Raw genomic sequence first — 13,238 nt, forward strand, 5'->3', positions numbered from 1 at the left:
CGAATATCTCACATTTAAGGGGGAATGAACAAAACTGGAAATGGAAGTACGAGAGAAGATGGATGCCGGAAACATCATCTGCTGAATGGGCGACGAAAAGAGTCGCCCTCCGTTTCTCAAGTACAAAAGTGAAGTAACAAAAAAGTCATGAATAAAAATAAAACAAATTAGGAAGGGTATGGTAAGACTGTAAATATTTGTATTGTATTTATATTTTACAAGGTAAACATTAAAGACTAATTCTTTAATAAAGTAATAAAAAATAATAAAATATGTAAAGTATATGAATTGAATAAAATCAGATAGATATAAAAGAAGAAAAGTAAATACAACTCATAAAACTGTACTGTGATATAAAGAAGTAATTTACTGTAGTATTTTAGGAGTGGAAGAGAAGGATGGGAGGTGGTATGTATAAGAGACAAGTAAGCCAGGAGAGTGTAGAATATTGTGATAAAAACAGATGACGAATGAAAAAGAAATTGTGAATAATGTGAGGGAAGAATGAAAATGAAAAAAATAACGTAAAAAAATTATTTAACACAATAAAAAGTCCCTGTCCCTCCCTAGATAGAGGCGAACGTGAATAAAAAACCGAAATAAGTTAATGGCAAACAGTCAGCGTCTTTTCACTTTACAAGTCTATTATAGGAGTAGAACTTTATATAGAATGCCACTGCTCTTAAAACATACTTTTTTGTCGCAATATAGTCGCAAAACCTTATACGTGTAACGATTTATTTCTTTTGACTTCTGTATCAATAATTGTCATAGCCACCTAATTGTGAAATAATCAAGATCAATAAATTTAATTTGGTTGCAAGTAGCTTGTACAACATTTTATTGTATCTTATATAAAAGATAACACAGCCAAGTTATTACTACATTTTAATTTGCGGCTATGGAAGAGAATTAAAACTTTGCAACAGAACGCTTAATTGAATTTATCGCTTCTCTATTGTCATAGATACATGAGATAAACCAAGTTTTTGTCTCTTTGCGTTTAAGAGGGTTTTTTTACGATTATAAAAATATATATGGGAGGTAAACACGAGCTCATATATTTTTATCTAAAACCACGTCAAATATGATCATTTTAACTTCAAATTCTATTAACATTCCAGAATTAGTAAAATGTTTATTTTGTAGTACCAGAGATTATTGAAAAGAAGTTGGAAAACTAATTTTTTATTAAGTCTTTTATAAATAAAAGTAACAGTTCTATCCAGCCTAGTACATTTAGTAAATAAATAACAATATGAGAGAAAGCATTAATTCACATAGATGTTGAGGAACTACGAAACTAATGGCCTTTAGCGTAGCCCCATTTCTTATGATGATGACGTCCTCCTTTCTTGGCGTGATCATGATGATGATGATAGTGGTCATCGTGTCCTGCAGCTTCTTTATGACCTTTGTGCTCTGAATGATGTCCTCCCTTCTCATGATGACCTTTTTCTCCGTGTTCGTGTTCGTGGTGGTCACCGTGGTGATGACCTTTTTTAAAGTGACCGCCTTTCTTATGACCGTGTTCTTCGTGGTATCCGCCATGTTTCTCCTCGTGACCAGAATCGCCTTCTTCGTCGAAAAAGTGTTTATCCTTCTTGAATTCATCAAGTTTATGTACTTCATGGTGGCCTTTTGTTGAGTGTCCTTTGTTGAAATGGCCTTTTTCTTCGTATTTATGACCTTTTTCTCCTTTTTCACCTTTGTGATATTCGTCATAATGACCGTCCTCGTGGTGATGTTCGTTTTCGTGACCTCCGTGGTCATCATATTGACCTTTATGATGCTCCTTATCGTGATGACCTTTCTTTCCTTCTTCGTGATGATGATAACCTTTGTAACCTTTATGTCCTTTTTCACCGTGATCGTCGTGGTGATTCGCATGATGTTCTTTGCCTCCACCTTTCTTATATTCATGATTGTGATTTTCTTCTTTTTTATGGCCTGAAGCAGCAATGTCTTGGTCGACTACTTTACCTTTTTCCTTTTGACGATCATTATCTTTTGTGAACAAACGGCGTGCATCAATTAAAGCTAGAATAGTTAAAACTCCGACGACTAAGACTATCTTCATCTTGAAAATCGTCAGTATTGTTAGAGAATATAGTGTAAATTGGCCATAACGCTGACGGCGCAGCAATTTTATATAAAAGGTTGCGTAAATTATTTAATCCACCGTCCACAGTCCGCAAGATAGTTCACGAACAGTATTGCGGCAAGCATCTATACCCGTCGCACCATCCGTAACATCTGTTATCACTTTCATATAACATAAAAATTAAACAAAATTTTAAATAATTTTAATTGTCTTATTGAAATACATGTTACGTTAAAAAATAAACATTTCTTATATAAGAACTAGCAAATGTATGTGCTGGTAAAACGGACTTGACACTATATTTTGTCGTAAAGGACAGAAAGGATTAAACTTAAGTAGGAAATTGTGTACATTTTGTGAACTTATAGATACACATACTTATAAATATGGAAAAAAGATTCATGGATTCCTGAATCAGACCTTACGCACCAACAGCTTAAAAGTGTAAATAATAATCAACACAATGATTTTAGTGATGTCTGTCCAGTACTCTTTCGAAATACTTACACTGAGGTGGTGCCTCGCATATCTTAATGTAACCTAGTAATCACTCTAGAGCTTTGTCGACCTTATAATCGTAACACATTAACAGTTAAGTATTAGTAACAGGCACAGTTTTTTGAAAGTGCAAGCATACCCAGACATAAAAAAAATGTAATTATACCGTGATTATTTTCATTTTTCCATCGTTTTTTATAATCTTAAAGTGCAAAGTCTCTTCTAAATCCATCCTCTATTATAATTTCTGGCGTATTAGTCCTATTTGGCAAATAGCCAATATCTCTCAATTGGAAATTGCGAAACACAAAGCTTATGTGATGTGATAAGCAATTGTCGTGTATTAATTATATGAATGAAAAATGCGTAATGCCATTGGTAAGTATCAGAGGAATTGAATATTTTAAATAAACTAATCCTCCCAAATCAATGGACAATACAGTCTGAAACATCTAAATTTATTAAAAATAGGCTAAAGAATTTTATTTATCCTGACAATAAAATGAACCATATTATAAATTGTACATTATAAATTGTAAAATATTATAAACTATATGTTAAATTACAGAAATGAGGTTGCATCGCAAATTGCAATTTTTTTTTTGCGCACGCTTTGTTTACTTATAGCAAAGTCTGAGAATGAATTCGTTATTATTTATAAAGCAAAAAGATGCCTTACATCAAATAAATAATAAACACTTAAATGAAAAATCCCTGCAACAGTAGGAAAACTAATTGAGAAATATTGCCAATTGCAGTTCCACTACGAATGTTTTCGATAGGAAACGCTTGATTGCAACCACGACTAATTCGTTGTCCACGATAAAGTGGGCCAATCTCGGACACCGGTCTACTTTCTCGACAGTTTTATTTACTTATCTCGCAGGGAAGCGTTGCCAACAGACCACGGCCAACAATTTTATGTAACTTTGTTGTCGAAACCGAACGTGCTACGAAATTGTTAACTTATCTATCCCGATTGAACTTCTGCTATATAATACAAGTTCAATCGCTGCTGAAATAGGATTTATAAAAAAATGCTTTCATACAAAAAAAGAATCATTTTAATGTAAACAATAACAACAGTCAACAAAACAGATTATTAAAACTTAATTCTAATTAATTTCATCCACTCAGTGATCAGGGCCTCATATGGCTTTTAGATAACTTATTTGTGTCCTTTCTTGAAGCCCCAGTGCTTATGGTCTTCATGACCGCCCTTCTTTCCGTGATCATGATGATGATGATGATGTTCGTGATGGCCACCTTCACCATGATGTCCTTTATGATCGTGATGATGTCCACCTTTTTCGTGATGACCCTTTTTACCGTGCTCGTGGTGATGATGTCCACCATGTTTATGACCTTTATGGAATTCACCGCCCTTTTTATGTCCGTGCTCCTCATGGTGACCGCCGTGATGTTCGTGATGGCCTCCATCGTGATGGTGATCATGGAAATGCTTCTCCTTTTTGAACTCATCGTGCTTATGAACTCCATGATGACCCTTTGTTGAGTGTCCTTTGTGGTAGTGACCTTCTTCGTGATGACCGTGGCCCTTGTGTCCTTTCTCTCCATGATGATGCTCATGATGATGGCCATCATCATGATGATGGTGCTTTTTGTGTCCACCGTGTTCATCATGGTGACCTTTATGGCCTTCATGGTGATGATGTCCCTTTTTTCCATGCTCGTGATGGTGATGGCCTTTATATCCTTTGTGACCCTTTTCACCATGATCATGATGATGATCAGCATGATGTTCGTGGCCACCCCCTTTGTCCCATTTGCCACCATGACCACTGGCAGCAACTTCTAAATCTGCATCCCTTTTTTCACGTGAGACTTCACGGCAGCTGGCGCAAGCCAACGCCGCTAAGATAACACAACTCAAAATAAAGGCCCTCATGTTCCAACGACGCCGAATGGATCAAACTGTTGACTGATACCCGCTTCAGCAGTGCTAAAGTTTTTATACCTACTTTGTTTATTGGTACTGCACCAAAAATTGTGCAAAGAATCAAGGTTGCAAATGAGCCGTTCAATTGTAAAGAACTTCATTGCGTGGCGCTGGTATTCAATGGCTCAACGAATGGTAAAAAAGTAAAAAGGCACCTGTTACAAATTATTGCTGAAAACTTTATGTGCAAACAGATCTCTCGTTCAATTAAGATAAATTAGATAAGGAAAAGTTAATATGCTAATTGGTTGTAGCTTGGTCTTCGGATGCTTTTGGAACAGTGATTTGTTGCTCTGAACGTAATACACATTTTTGTCTTAATTTGCTTACATTTTACTTTTTTTTCTTAAGCATTTTTGTAATAGCTGATACTTTTTCTAAATAAAGAAGTGGAAAAGGAAATTGGAAATTACAAAATGTGGAATAAATTTAATATTTTAGTTATTACACCTCACGCGTCTATATTTTTTGAAAGTTCTACCGGAAATTAGCAGAGATTTCTTCATTGAAATTAAGTTTTGTAAGTTCTATTACAAAACGGAAAGAATTAATATAATATAACACCCTCAGCGTCAAACCCTAAATGACCGTTTTAAAAAAATATTTTTTTTGTTCGTGTTTAAAAGCTCATTATAATCAAGTATTCTTCTTCACCGCCTTTTTTCCCCTTTTTTCTTGGATTTTTATCCGTGTGGCATTTCATACAAGTGTCTTGAGAAATAGTTCATTTGAAATTCATACGTCCCAGGTCATGGATATCCAAAAAGGTACACAGGACAATCCTTTTTTTTTCATTTCTGGACTCAAGAAGGCGTTTTGGTAAAAATATATGAAAAGACATGAATTCTGATTAATGTTTTTTTCTTATATTTTTTTATCTATTGTTACAGTTTGATTGGTGAAACGTTCAAATAAGTGATTTGCTATGGACTATTCAAGTGATGAGTCCGTTTAGGACCCCAATTTTATGTGCGATGAAAACTTGAGTGACACAAGTACAAGTGACGACAGTGGCAGTTAGAGCTGGAACTATCCTAGGTCTTCAAGGCGTTTGTAAACATTTTCGGATAGTAATATACCTTCAATGCCTAAAAGAGAACGGCATAGATCATCAAGGACAGCTTCTGTCCATTTAGAACTTCAGCCACCAAAAGTGCCAAGTACTTTTGTTACTACTGATGCTCAAATTTCTGAAAACTGGATGGAAAAAAAACTGTCCAACATACAGTGGAAAATGCCCAGTCATAATAATCCTTCTGCCATAGATTATACTGTATCAAGTTATGGTATGATGGGTATTTATGTGCGAATCCAATAGACTACTATGACTTGCTTCTAACCCCTGATCACAATTTCGTAAAAAAGTTGTAACAATTGTACAAATGTATTATGCACGAAAGATCCAATTGCATATCAATAACTGCTACACTTAACTCGGTCAGTGCTAAACATTATCTGGTCCTGAAAATGAAAGATAGAGTGAAAACGAAAGCTCGTTGTTCTAAATGTTATAACATTTTAAAAAGTTGTTTTAATTATTGTCACAATTCTTTTGTTTCATGTTCAGTTGCTTACAATTATTATTTACTAATTAATCTTTTCCAGTGCCAGAATAAAGATAGTTTATAAAATAAAAACACAAATAAGTAAAAACTATTTTATTGTTTACTTGCCTTCTAATCCAGAAATATTAATCTAAATTAAAACTAAAAAGTCTCAAATTTTTATAAAATCACCGATTCACAGACCATTTACATCGAACAAAATTCGACAGGCCAGGGCTTTTACTTTTGTGTAATAGATGTATAGAAATCATATTCCTAAAGGATACACGGCGCGTTTACTAAGTAGAAAGATGTGTATACTTTTGAATACACTGACTAAGTTGAGAACCAAGTCCACGGACCCGTTCCGTGAACTCAGTAGCAGTCGATCAATTTCTAAGTATGTCGATATAGACGAAACAACGGTTCAGTCGAAAATGTTCTGTCTCACCGCGCGCATACATAAGGCACGATATTGGTAACATCATAGCTTACCGGTAGTACCGGCTCACGAAAATCTTTAATCTCAAGGTTATGAATTTACTAATTAGTAGTGATAATTAAACACACTTTTATTCTTGTTTGTCCGACGACTTAATGTAAATTAATTGTAAGTGTTACCATGTTCTCGTACGTGTAAAGGTAATCAGTAAAACCAAACCTTTTTTTGCTTAATTTATTGATATAATCATCAACAACAAATACTGGAATACTACAAGATGCTAAATTGTTAATATTTAGTCTATATCCTTACTTAAGATAACTAGATTTTTTCAATTCATTTAAGATTTTATATAACAAATCACATTACCAACTTTAAGTTGAAAAACTAACTAAAGGAACATAATGCTAGTAATTGTCCGTACAATGGGTGTTAGACACCTAGATCTTGAATTTTTATTGTTTAGATTAAATAGATGTGCAAACTTTAAGTGTGAATTCTGCACTTTGTAAAATAGTTGAACGTAAGAACAAATTGGCTCAACATAAATCCTTTAATTATTCCTTCATTAAATATATAGGTATAAATTAAAAAATTAATTTGGTTTAAACCCTCACGTTAAAAAAAATATCTGCAATTTATGATACTGAACTTTATATCATATAAAATCTTACGTGTTTATCAAAATTTTACAATGATTTTTATAACAGCATGCAAAAGGGAAACTATTATATGCTGATTTCGAAACGTTGAAATAGTGTTTATAGAACTAACACGCCCCAGCGAGAATTACATTTTTCGAAGTGCTAAACATGAAATAATTCGTTAAATTAAAACTAAAGGCGGAAGGCCGTACTAAACTCACACGCACATGAATCGCAATATACACTGCAAGCCTCTCATTACATAGCTATTACATAAGTATTGCATATATTTTTGAAGTTATAACATATTAAATAAACAAAAATCTTGGACTTACAATTTAGTCTCGCCTTAATATTGCAAATCAATAAATCACTTCAATAATAATCACATTTTTTTTCCAATAAAGGCCACACTATGACTTAAAAGACGACAGACAGTTTATACACCATACAATTTTAAACTTTTGGTAAACTGCAAATTACACTTAAATATAATAAATGTGGTAAAAATATATGTCACCTCAATTCTCTAATAAATAATGCCGTTATATTTATTTCTACATTGCATAAAAATATACGACCGATTCTAAACACTGTTATTATATTGAGAAACAGGTTTTATTTTTCTTTAGCTTTTTTATAACCCTAAAACCTAATATAAATATGTTTTATTAATTATGTTAATAAAAGGTACAATAATGTAGAGAGTGTAACTATAATGAGACGCGTTAAAATTCGATTTACATTGCAGCGTGTTCCTAAGCGGTATTATTCATAAAGTAGGTAAAAATATTTCAACAGGATTATCAACCACGATATGTGTAGTGACGCAAAATTGCTTTCATCTACAGGCTCCCTGGTTTTACAAATAATACCTCTACGGCTTTTCAAGAAGCTTTTGATTACGTTAGCCTATTGGTAGAAATTAATTAAGATGAAAGCCACGTTCATTGGTAGCAGCTAGCAGCCGTTCTCTAAGCACTTCCTTGCAAGAATACTCGGGCAGCTTCAGGTAGTGCACGCATGTGTTCACTGACGGGTAAGAACCGTCACCGGCATCAACCTGCAAATAAATAACCATAATAATAACACATAAACACATAACGTTGACACTACAGAAATATGTGATCTTAAAACTAGCAGAGCCTAAGTCATGTGATGAGTCTCAATCGGAACACGTCAGTCGAAAGGTGTGAATGGTACCTTGCGCACGACGGTGAGGCGCGGGTGCAGGTTGGCGAGCCCGCCTGGCGGCAGGCTGCTGCATCCAGTCGCGAACTGCAGGAAAGCCTTGCGTTCGCGCACTGACATCTCCACCAATACTTCAACGAGTCGCAGGAATCCAGGACTATAAAAAGAAAAACAAATAAAAAATATAAATATTTTACTACCTTGTTTCTAATTTTATAATGTAACTAAGATAAATAATGAACTTAGAAATATCAGCCAGACAAATAGTTCAGCAAAAGAATTTTTAAGATTATACATACCAGTTTATACATAAATATAGTGAATTAACCGTGTGCAATGGTACCTGTCACGCGTGTAACCGAGTTTAGGTTCAGTGTATTGCAGCAGATGGTCACGCGTCCAGTCCGGACCGCGCTCGCCGCAAAGCAGCAAGCGCAGTTCGGCGGGCGAAAAGGCGCGCAGCCGCCGCGGCGGGAACACCTCGCTGAAGCCGGCACGGAAGGCGCGCGCCTGCCGCTGCACGCCGCCACGCACCGCCCACCGCGCGGACGCCTCCGCGTAGGCACGGGCGTTCCATGGCCCCACCTTGTACGCGACCAACGTATACACTATACAGCATCTATTTTACATCTTTTTAAAACACTTTTGTTTGCTTTTTAAACCAAGAGATGGAATAGAATGTAATCATGCATTCATAGCACATTAATTTCGTACAGAACCAAGACGTGTTTGCTGACAATCAATCACCCAAAGAAAAAAGGGGAGAGCTAGGATATAGCATATCAAGGGCTTTGCCGCTTTACTGCGAGATCAAATCGGAAATTAGGAGATCTGAAGAAGAACTAAGGTCACCGACGTAGCTCGAAGAATTGTTCAACTGAAGTGGCAGCAGGCGGGTACACCTCTTGTGCAACTGACGTCCTTTGTGGCCGTTAGGTTCACGAGTGGTAACCACCAAAGGGACTGACGGTGTAGCTAAGGAAGACCGTTTATTGTCGCAATCCATTGAGAAGGCCTATGCCTTGCAATGGCCTATCAGCTGACATCATGATGATGATATATTTCGCGTTGGTAAGTAATGCTGATATTAAATAGTCCATACAAATTTGAATCAATAAATGTACTTCTTATTTAAGTATTATTATTATCAGTAATTCACTTACCACATCATTTGTGATTAATGTAAAATTAAATTAAATATTCCATTTATCCAGAGTTTCACACATTCATTGCACCACATTTTATCTTTATTTACGTTATAACGTTAATTAAAGTAAAAAAAACGAAAGTTATTTTATTTCAGTGAAATATTTAGTCACATTTACCTCGATGTGTTCCCCGCCGTCGCAAAGCGGCTGCACAGCGACGGCCGGGTCCGAGTGCGAGGCCACGTGCGTCATGGTCAGTGCTAGCTGGTCAAATGTGGCGCCCTCTATCGCTATTTCTTGTACACGTCGCTGTCGCTCGCTCTCGTCTAACTTGGAGTCTGACATGATGTTATCGTATTCGTCCGCCGCTTGTAGCACCTTCCCTAGGAACCTTTACCAAAGTGAATCATAATGAACACTATTACATTACTTAGTAATTTAAAAAAAAAACGCAAAAACGTGTAACAAAAAATAAGTATTATAAAATATTATTAATAGTTAACTTTAAAATACCTGTGTCTTATAGGATCAATCTCTTCCAGATGTTCTATAGTCAATTCTTCACCACACATAAGACGCAAGAATGGCTCTGACAGAGGTAAATCTACTAATCGTCCATCTTGTAATACCTGTACGAGAACAAAACACAAGTAAAAATTTGTTAGATCCATCTGCAAAAGAAGGGTTTAGAGAGAGGACTGTTAGGACAACTTCGTGGTTAGCGTTAATTTCGAGACAGCTTATAATATTCTAAATCATCTTCAATATTCAGTTCAAATCGCAAATACGTGTTTGGCAAAATTATTTAGCTCTCCGAGCTAAAACCGAGGGACATAAAAGACAATTTTTAATAGCTAAATAACTAATTAATTTGCATGCGCTTTTTATAAGGCTTTTTTATATGTAATGGACACTGAAGTTGGGAAAAAGATAATATTCGACCAGGACTAAGGAGTAGCATGTTTCATTGTTCTTGTTGCATATTTATGAAGCGAAACTATGGAACGGAACAACAGGGGACTGACAAAACTGTTCATATATATACATGTTAAGAAATGAATGCATTTTAAAAACTTATATATAAACTATTACTAAAGTAATAAGTATGTAACGTTGAAACTGCTTGTTTTATATTAGCCTTATGTAATAACAACTAGTTACCTCGAAATAAATAGGAATTATGAAAAAAACAGTGTAAAATTTTTAAAGCTATAGTATATATGTATTGCATGGTCTGGCGTTAAAATCAGGGAGGAAACCATAGCCTCCCTGATATGCGACGAAAAACCTAAAAAAGAGTTCATTCTCCTCTGTAAAAAAATTATAGAAAAAGCAATAGATAAAAAAGTAAAAAAATGTAAACAAATAACACAAAGATAAAATAAAAGCAAAATAAAGTAATGTGATATAGAATATAAGAAAATGTAAAAGTAATGAGGAATGAATGAAAGGCGATACACAGAGAAAGAGAAAGATAGTGGAATTGTGGAAAGAAAGAAATGAACGACAGATAATATGAAGTATGAAAGAAGAGAAAGAAAATAAAATAAAAAAAAAGTATGTGAAAAATAAAATAAATGTAAACAAAAAGTCCTTGTCCCACACCAGATAGGGGGTACGAGAGGCTATTTAAAAAAAATATGTATTGAATATAATTATTTACTCACCTTAGCTAAGAATACTCCTAGGAACAAAAAATATTTGCAAACTTTATCACAGATAGGAGAACCTTGCGGAAGCGGAGCTGGAAATAATCCACTAGCGTGCATAACGTAGTATCCGGGAGGTTTTTCTACAAAAAAACAATAATTTTTATTTCACTTTTAAAAATTAACAATTTTTGACAACATATATGTTTACTGTGTACTGTTGTGACGAGCCTTATTTTGCCAGCGATGAAACACCGCGGGTTTAATATGGAATGATATGGTAGACATCCATCTAATTTTGCTATGGGCTATTCTCAGATCAGGACGCGTTTGGAACCTACGTAGCTTCAAGTTGAAGGATGCCTTATGTATGGGCCCCTCATTTCGATCTGATTTAAAATTTGTATCAATTTGGGCTCTTTTGGCATTCTTCTTTAGACATACTCAAGTGGTCACTGTAAATGACCCTATGTGGACAATAATATGAATAAATCAATAAATAGATGAGGACACCCCCGCTCTGTTGGGTCCTGTAAATTATAACAACCATATTGCGGATTACCGTCAAGCAATGATAGGTGGTGTGTATTGGTACGATGCTCGTAGTCGGGTTCGTCGTGCAGCCACATATGCAGATTGACGCGCTGTAATTCCGCAGCCACGAGGGCGTAAAACTCAAGTGTGGGACCCAGCCCCGTTCCCTCCTCGCCAGCAAACTCCACTTCCAGCACGGACTTGCGGGCCGCGTGCACGCGCATCACCTTTATAATATAACCATTATAGATATTAATACAAAAACAATGCTAACCTAACTAACATAGGCAATAAATAATGGCACTTATATATTATAGTTAAATATTAATTAAACTTTTAAATATATTTTAATTAAGTTTTACCTGCATGGCCGAACGTAACAAATTAGGTTGACGTGGTATGCGCACTCGCTCATGACGCAAGCGGCCCGTTCGAAACTCTGTCGCCTCGATCTCAGCGCGCCTCGGCGACACCGTATTGCCCGCTCTTTGAACAAATGCATGTTCAAATAAAACTATATATACTTCGATTAATATTATCGTTTATATGGTAAAACATTCAATCACAATAAAGATAAATTTAAAGACATGAATTAGAGACGAACCTTTGTCTATCTAGTGCGCGGTCGCGTTGTGCCTGTAACCAGACTACAGTACGGGAAGTGCCGAAAGCAGTACATGCGAAGAACATTTGTCTCGTTTCCAAAGGAAACAAGAAAGGACACCAATCGTTTAGCTGTTGACACCTGTAATAGACAAAAAATATTTATAATGTTATTAGATAAATGATAAATTTTAACTTGTTAAAACAACAATAAAACCTGTTATATATTTTATAACTTATTACCAGAATTGTTTATTAATAAAACGTGGTCAATGACTCAGACAAACATTTTTTCCCTGTTGTGTGTTGTGTTGTGCTTATCGCATAGTTACGTACCATTGCGGCGCGGCGCCTGCAGCTAGAGTGAGCGGGTCCTGGAGCTGCTGGTGAAGCTTGTTTGTGAGTTTAGTAGAAATAAATGCGTGCGACGGCAGCGCGGGCGCGGCGCTGCGAAGTCGGCGCAGAACGCGAACGCAGCACGTCACCATGCTACCTTCTGGCCCCTCACAGCAAGCCACCCCCCGCTCTAACAAACAACATGATAAGAAAATTCAGAAAACTTTTCTCAACCTAAATTTCTCAGAAAATATATTTTAACATAAAAAGTTGAAGCAAAAATAGAACAATAAGTCATACCGGGATCACAGGGTTCATCATCTTCACTGTCGCTTGATGACGCAAAAGTCTCCATTCCTTCAATTTCTTTGTATGTCAACCTACAAATACGAAAATGGAAACATAAAATTTGTTCATGCAATAATATACAAATATTATACATAATATATTAAATATTAATTATTATTAAATTATGAAAGAACTTCATTTTGTGGGAATACATGGACATCGTTGAATACCTAGGATTAAACAAATTAAATGTTATTATTAGTTTAAACAATTGTAGGCAGAGATAAAAAGTATGCT

At 35.5% G+C, this 13,238-nt stretch overlaps 3 protein-coding genes across 4 annotated transcripts in view; all 3 read right to left on the reverse strand.

Moving 5' to 3' along the window:
- Positions 1–1,303: 1,303 nt before the first annotated feature.
- Positions 1,304–2,080, reverse strand: LOC137933073 (sarcoplasmic reticulum histidine-rich calcium-binding protein-like). Its single transcript, XM_068776829.1, has one exon. It carries the CDS (start codon positions 2,078–2,080, stop codon positions 1,304–1,306), a length of 777 nt encoding a protein of 258 aa, XP_068632930.1.
- Positions 2,081–3,770: 1,690 nt separating this feature from the next.
- LOC137933034 (putative eggshell protein) lies at positions 3,771–4,511 on the reverse strand. Its single transcript, XM_068776768.1, has one exon. The coding sequence runs from the start codon at positions 4,509–4,511 to the stop codon at positions 3,771–3,773; it is 741 nt and encodes a 246-aa protein (XP_068632869.1).
- A 1,729-nt stretch (positions 4,512–6,240) lies between these two features.
- The window catches only part of Ufd4 (ubiquitin fusion-degradation 4-like), a 33,895-nt gene continuing 26,897 nt past the window's right edge, over positions 6,241–13,238 (reverse strand). For both annotated transcript variants that reach the window (XM_068776779.1, XM_068776778.1), the window contains 11 exons: positions 12,954–13,033; positions 12,654–12,843; positions 12,319–12,459; positions 12,077–12,200; positions 11,743–11,941; positions 11,199–11,323; positions 10,045–10,160; positions 9,709–9,922; positions 8,727–8,968; positions 8,396–8,540; positions 6,241–8,255 (listed from right to left, as the gene is read on the reverse strand). In XM_068776779.1, the coding sequence (XP_068632880.1) occupies positions 8,118–8,255; positions 8,396–8,540; positions 8,727–8,968; positions 9,709–9,922; positions 10,045–10,160; positions 11,199–11,323; positions 11,743–11,941; positions 12,077–12,200; positions 12,319–12,459; positions 12,654–12,843; positions 12,954–13,033 (1,714 nt within the window). In that variant the 3' untranslated portion in view covers positions 6,241–8,117. The remainder of the gene's footprint in view (positions 8,256–8,395; positions 8,541–8,726; positions 8,969–9,708; positions 9,923–10,044; positions 10,161–11,198; positions 11,324–11,742; positions 11,942–12,076; positions 12,201–12,318; positions 12,460–12,653; positions 12,844–12,953; positions 13,034–13,238) is intronic.

Source organism: Battus philenor, unplaced genomic scaffold (assembly GCF_028537555.1).
Source record: "Battus philenor isolate CCGP_79_NKW_IND1 unplaced genomic scaffold, ilBatPhil1.0.hap1 SCAF_12, whole genome shotgun sequence".
NCBI classification, from domain to species: Eukaryota; Metazoa; Arthropoda; class Insecta; order Lepidoptera; family Papilionidae; genus Battus; species Battus philenor.